The sequence below is a fragment of the Talpa europaea genome (genome assembly GCF_964194135.1).
Source record: "Talpa europaea genome assembly, chromosome: 9".
Classification (NCBI taxonomy): domain Eukaryota; kingdom Metazoa; phylum Chordata; class Mammalia; order Eulipotyphla; family Talpidae; genus Talpa; species Talpa europaea.
The window spans coordinates 5,871,425-5,877,870 of NC_140076.1; the positions used below are offsets into that span (position 1 = coordinate 5,871,425).

General features: G+C 51.5%; 1 protein-coding gene across 1 annotated transcript; it reads right to left on the reverse strand.

Moving 5' to 3' along the window:
* Positions 1-4,650: 4,650 nt before the first annotated feature.
* Positions 4,651-5,247, reverse strand: NPPA (natriuretic peptide A; the record flags this gene model as incomplete). Its single annotated transcript, XM_084244068.1, has 2 exons — positions 4,651-5,028; positions 5,128-5,247. The coding sequence occupies 2 exons, from the start codon at positions 5,245-5,247 to the stop codon at positions 4,651-4,653; spliced, it is 498 nt and encodes a 165-aa protein (XP_084100194.1).
* Positions 5,248-6,446: the final 1,199 nt, after the last annotated feature.

Here is a 6,446-nt window from a genome sequence, read left to right on the forward strand (position 1 = left end):
GATCACCGCGGAGACAGTCCCATAATCAGGTCAGCAGCGGCCTTGACGTCCCCGGGCTGCCGCCTGATACGGGCTCTGCTCCGTAGGAGGTCTAGGAACGCTCTGCTGTGATGTGTAGATAGCAGATAGGTCACAGTTGCCCATGAGTGGCCAGCTAGTAGCCAGCTCATGGGAACCCACACAAAAAGGCAAGCCCTGCCCCTCACTGTCCCTCCCTGTGTTTCTGTCCCTCTTCCTCCCCTGCGTCTCGCTGTGCGCATCTCCCTTGCCTCTTAGTTTTAAGGCTGCGCTCAAAACTGGGCCACGTTGTTTCTTCCTTTTATTAAGAAGGGGACCAATGGCTGAAGCATCAGAGATGCTGAATCCCCTCTTCCCGCCCTCCTGAGCTGCAGAACCAGAGGCCCATGGGGTAGCTCCCCCCAAGGACCGCAGCCTCAGGGGTAGGGTCACCAGCAGCTGACTTCAGGCCTGCCCTGGGGAATGTGGCTGGAATCCCTCCCTCCTGCACATCCTGTTGTGTTTTGGTCACCAGATCCTCACCCCTGGCAACAGTGGAATGCAACCGCCTCCCTCCCCTGACCCGACTGGAGGCCAGGGAGGACCCAGGCCCCAGGAAAGGACATTTCCTGTCCTCTGTTGGCCTCTGCCCTTTCCAGATCAGCCCAAAGACAGCCGTTAGAGCAAAACCACTGGCAGCTTTGCGCCTTTGATTTTCATTAGAGACTGGCATTTCCAACACCTCACCTCCAGCCGCCCCTTGCCACCTGGTGACATGAACCCCATAGATAAAACCCACAGAGGGGGCTCCGGGGCTGGCTAAGGGGGTTCCTGTGTTTCCTCTTCAGCCTGGCATTCATGGTGGTGATTGGGGGTGGGGCGCAGGGTCCTGTCCTGACTGGACCCTTTGTGCCCTGGGGCTGATTTGCTCACGATCATGTTGAACTAAGGTTCCTGGCTTGAATGGAGCTTGCTCGACCCCCGGCATCCCCTGCACAGGAGTGCTACTCTCATGACCCTGGGGGTCTGTATGCACCCGGGGGTCTCAGTGTTGCCCTAGCGGCCCCTGTGGACTCGCTGCTCATTCACAGCAGCAGCTTCCCCCTCCTGTTTGCACTGTTTGTTTCTACAGTAATGTTAGCTAATTCCACTGTGTATATAAATTGTATTTTTTTTAATTTGTATAATTCTATTTTTATTTGAACTTTTGGAACTCGGTTCTCGTAACCATAACATGTCAGAATAAAATGTCGTCATGTCTCCTCTAGCCCTTTGTCTCTGCCACTTTAGTGCATACTGGACTTTTATTTTACTGCCTCTTTTTCTAATATGGAAAACTTGCAAAGCTTGAGGGTAGCTTTATAGCCTGGTTTCTCCTTCCACACCTCTCCCAGAGGAACACTTCCCAGGGCCACTCTCCACCTTCGTGATCGGAACCAATTCATCCCTGTGAGTCTTAGCAAAACCCACAGAATCACACCCTCCTGTTTCTGCCTTCAAATGGACACTGGGAGACTTGTTTACTGATCTCCCTCCCGCGAGCGCCGCCTATGTCGGCTGCTGCTCCCCACACCAGCTGGACAGTCAGCCGTTTGTGCTCCCGGCAGCGTCGTGCTGGGAGCTGGCCCCTCAAGGTTTGTGCCACGTCCAGCCAGGAGAAACGCTACCGGTGCTGGGTCTCTGGGTGTTTAGACCTTGGGACTTGCTTCTGTTGGTGCAATTGACATTGCTTCTTGTTCACTCTTGGTTTTCCCAGCATGGAGACTTTCTTTTACTGAGCTGCTCCCAGCTGCCCTTACCCGCCATGGTGGAAGCGATCTCAGTTAATCATTCACATCGCTTCACCTGCCAAGTTCCCTCTCAGTTCCAGGGGCATCTTCTGCCCTGGTATTTGGCACCTTCCATCCATCCCATGAGAACCCACTGTCACGGGGACGCCTCAGGCATGTGCCCAGATTCCTGCTTTTCCCCTCCCTGCCACTCCTGCTTCCCAGCACCGGTGCTCAGCAGCCAGGTTTGGGCAAATGCTTCTCTTCCTGTCTAACTCTGTCCTTGTTAGTCACCCCCTGCTTCTTGGTTTTCTGCCTTCTATGTTCAAAGTGCACTTAAGGACATTTTTAGTGGAAGTGGTTAGAGTTCTTTCCCCACCTCCACTCCCTAACCATCAATTCTTTGCTCACCGCCCCCATTCTCTCTACAGGGAGTAAATTGCTACCGTATTTCCTCTTTTCCTAATTTCTGTACAAGAAAACAGTATCAGTTCGACTACGTGCTGCAGGGGCTACTGAAGGGTCATCAGGGACAGCCAATTGCATTCCAAGGCAGGTTGTGTCCAGATGGTAGCTACTAACAAAATGCTGCTAACAACGATCTTAATTTGTGCTGGGCACGTTATCTCAAGGAAGGCTTCCTGGAAGAAATGGTCTTGGCAACGAGCCTGGAAAAATGAGTAGAATGGTCTCAAGAGCACTGGATAAAGGGAATTCCAGGTGGAAGCAACTACATCAAGCACATGGAGAACCAAGCATGTAAGTGAAAGGGGTATTGGAGGAGTGTCATAGAAGCCGATATGGTGTTGGGGGTACACAGGAGGGGGAGGGGAGTACTACTTTCTGTTGTGGATCAACTTAGTGCCTGATATTTTCTGCCTAAGACAACAGCCTTTTTAGAAACAGGTACAAACTGTCTTCCCCAGTGGCTCCCACCTCAATAAAATCTGCAAGCCTGACTTAGGGAAAGATGGTGGCTATTTCTCAAACACGCGCCAGAATCCCAAAGGCCCATAAGCTTGCAGTTTGTCAACATAGCAAACATTACTGTCTTCACTTTGTTCAGCTTTTGAACCCAAAACATTGTACCTATTCTTCCTAAAATGAGTTCACTCAGCTCCATAGCCAACTCTCAAAACGTAGCAGAGAAAATTTAATGCTCTCATTTTATAAATGTGCCTCAAAAAATAACTAATCAGGGCGTCCCCTGGTGGCGCAGCGATTGAGCGCTGGGCTGCAAAGCTGCCCGCAGCCTCTGTAGCGCTGGTTCGATCCCCGGCCGCCGGTGAGGGTCCCACATGGCGTGCAGACCTCTCCTGCTGCGCCTGCTGCTCCCCTCAGCAGTGTATTTCTTTGTCAGTCTGCCTGTTCTGTTCCCCGCTCTGGCTCTGGTGAATTCTCTCACCCTCCCGCACTTCTGACTGTACCCAGTGCTTGTATAAATAAATAAATAAATCTTAAAAAAAAAAAAAAAATCCCAAGGTGTGCAAAAAAAAAAATCCGATATTTGTGAGTTTCCATCACTCTCACTATGGGCAAACCTAAGTAAAAATACATTCCTTTGCTGTTTCCTAGGGCCTTTTGGTATCCATGATCAGGCTGGAGTGAAGTCAGCATATTGAGAGCTGCAGCTTGAGCCCCAACTCCACTCAAAGGAAAAAAAAAAAAAAAAACAGGGAGGAAGGAATGAAAGGAGGAATTTGTCAAGCCCACAGGATGTCCAACACCCAGAGCAAGCTCAGTGTGAAGTATGGACACTGGCTGATGTGTAAGTGCAGGTTCACTCACAGTAACAAATGTTCCACTCTGCACTTGATGGATCTGGGCCAAGGGACCCCTCGGTACTTTCACAATTCTTCTAGATTTCTGAATGTTTAAAATTAAATGAAATCATCTTTCCTTTAAAAGAAATTTTTAAGTGTTCCACTCTGGTGGGGATGGTCTGTGCAGGTCGGGGCCGGGGGTAAGTGGGAAATCTCTGGACAGAGCTGAATACAGGGTTTCTGCTAAATTTCACAGTGAGCTGAAAACTGCTCTAAAAAATAAAGCTTACTAATTATTTTTTAAAGGAGGTAGAAAGAAAGGGAGCATTCCTCTCTGACAAAAGGTAAAATGAAAAGTTTTAGCAGGCTGAATTCTCTTCCCTGGAAATAAAAGAAATCACGCCAATCCAGGCCATTGTCCTCTGTCCATGGTGCTGAATTTTATTCACGTTTCAAAGCGCTGTCAGTAACAGGTGAGGGTCTTCCCTAACATTTAATGCGTAGGTGGGAGAGGTGGAGAAGCCACAATTAAACCACTTTTTCTACACTTAGCATAAAATGTGAAAATGTTGACCGGAGGCTGCAGCTTGGATCGGTTGCTCCTCACAACCAGGTCCTCGGGTGGTGAGATCGAAGTGAGAGACCCAGGGATGAGGGCCTGGATCACTTTTTCCTCCCTGGCCATTATCTTCGGTACTGCAAACAGAACACAGACATGTTTGGCTTGATGACTGGCTGTACTGGAAAATTCAGCTTCCTAGGACTCCCCATCAGTCTCCACACCAGCCTGACGACCCCCCCCCCCCCAGGTTTCATGAGATGGTGCAGGAGTTACTCATTAGAAGCCAATAAGGTTGGCCCCGGTAGGTTGCATCTAATCCATTGGGATCTCTGAATTCTGGGGAGTAATGTGGACTGCCCATCAACAGTACAAAGGGGACTTGGCCCCATGATCCTTTAATTTTCCAGTGGTAGTAACTTTCATTTCGATTAGAACATTCTAGTAGCTGAGGACAGTATCATTGTCCTGAGACTCACAGTCACCCACCTAGTTGGGGCAGAAACTTCAAAGGGAATCAACTTCGGCCTGAGTCCTTGGTAGTATTTTTTGACACCTCATGTCAAAAAAATTTTTGACACCCCATCCCATTTCCACACCCAGTTCTTCTTACCCGGAAGCTGTTGCAGCCCAGTCCACTCTGGGTGCCAATCCTGTCCATTCTGCCCCCGAAGCAGCTGGACCTCCGCAAGCTCCGAGGGGCAGCGAGCAGGGCCCTGAGCTTGCTCTTCAGGAGGGCAGATCTATCGGAGGAGTCCCAGGGGCCCTGCCCCAGGACACCCCCATCTCTCTGGCCTGGGCTGACCTCCCCAGTCCAGGAAGGCACCTCAGGGAGGGGGCTGAGAGCTGCCCCAGCTTCTTCATTCTGCTCTCTTAGTGCTTGTGGGGGCACAACCTCCTCTTCTAAAGGCATCTTGTCCTCCAGATGGTCCAGCAAATTCTTTACAAAGGAAAAACACAGAGAGGGAGTGGCTCAGTGACTGGGTGCAGTCCCAGAGACCCTGGTCCCAGACTGCAGCCCCTCTCCTCCAAGTCCTACCTTGAAATCCATCAGATCTGCATTGGACACAGGGCCGTACACAGGGTTGGCTCCGCTTTGCCCTAAGAGCTGGACCACCACTAAGAGGAGGAAGCTCGCTGTGATGGTGGAGAAGCGCATTCTGGCGTCGGTCAAGGAGCAGGCCCCTCTGGTTTCCCTCTCTTGGATTTTGTCCTTCTCTGTCTCCCAGCTGCCCTGCGCCTCCTCTTTTTATAGCCCCCCAGCTCTCCAGGAGCGCAAAACGGATGAAACCCTCCCCATTCTGTCACTTGCAGTGATAAAGCAGCTGAGTGAGGAGCGAGCAGATGATGCCCTTTTAAAGTTATCAGTCCTGCGGAGCTGGTCACAGCCCCTTCGCCTGCAGCAGCCACGGCAACCCCCGGTCCTCAGCTGCAAGAGCCACATTCTTGTTGATTTGCCTCAAGAGGCTCCCACTTCAAAGGTGTGAGGAGAGCAAAAAAGAGTCCTTGGTTATCTCACAGCGATGCCTCAGGCTCCTTTCTCCTCAGCGACTGGACCAAGGCAGGGAAGCAGTGGGTGACGTTTTGGCTGGTGCCCAGCTCCCCCGGTTGGATCGCAGCTCAGCTGTCGGGGGCTCCAAATAAGGGCGGGACAGGAGGAAATGACAGGCCGCCAGCAGCTCAGGACAAATTAGTCCAGATGCTGGAGCTGACCTCACACCTGACTCATCCTCCGGCGGGGCTGCCTGACACAGACTCACAGTCATCAGGTGAAGAGGGAGTTATTTTTTCAGGGTATTAAATCAGCTGGGAACCAAATGTGATGAATGTCCCAAGAATTCAGTAATGTCCCTTCTTCCTCCCGGGAAAGCTGCCCTGACGAGCTGGCTGATGGGGGGGGGATGGGAAGCGAATGAGGCGTGCAATTTCCCTGAACGCCTTCATGATTTATTTCTGGGCCAGGCAAGTAATGAGCCTCTGAGGCCCCAGTTTTCCTGCCTCCCCAAAGAGAAACAAGGGGTGGCAAAGCTTTGTACCTGCAGCAAGTGGCCTATGTCCCCTCAGCACCACCTTCGGCGTCAGGTGCTTCCCAGCACCAGGTGCACGGGGGAACAGGACTTTTGTAGGGCTGAGGCAAGCGCCGGTAGCCCAGAACATCATTGGGGCTTTATCTTCCCCGTCTGTAAAATGAGGGAAAATATAAAACCTGCTCGCCTGCCTCTCTGGGCGGCTAAAAGGAGCCTGTAACCGTAGGGAACCATTTTGAAGTGTGACGTGCTGTAGAACTGCAAGTGGGAATAGCAGGGAGGAAACAGTGTCAAGGGAAGGGCTCCCTCAGAGCCCCCGACCCCGGCAGCC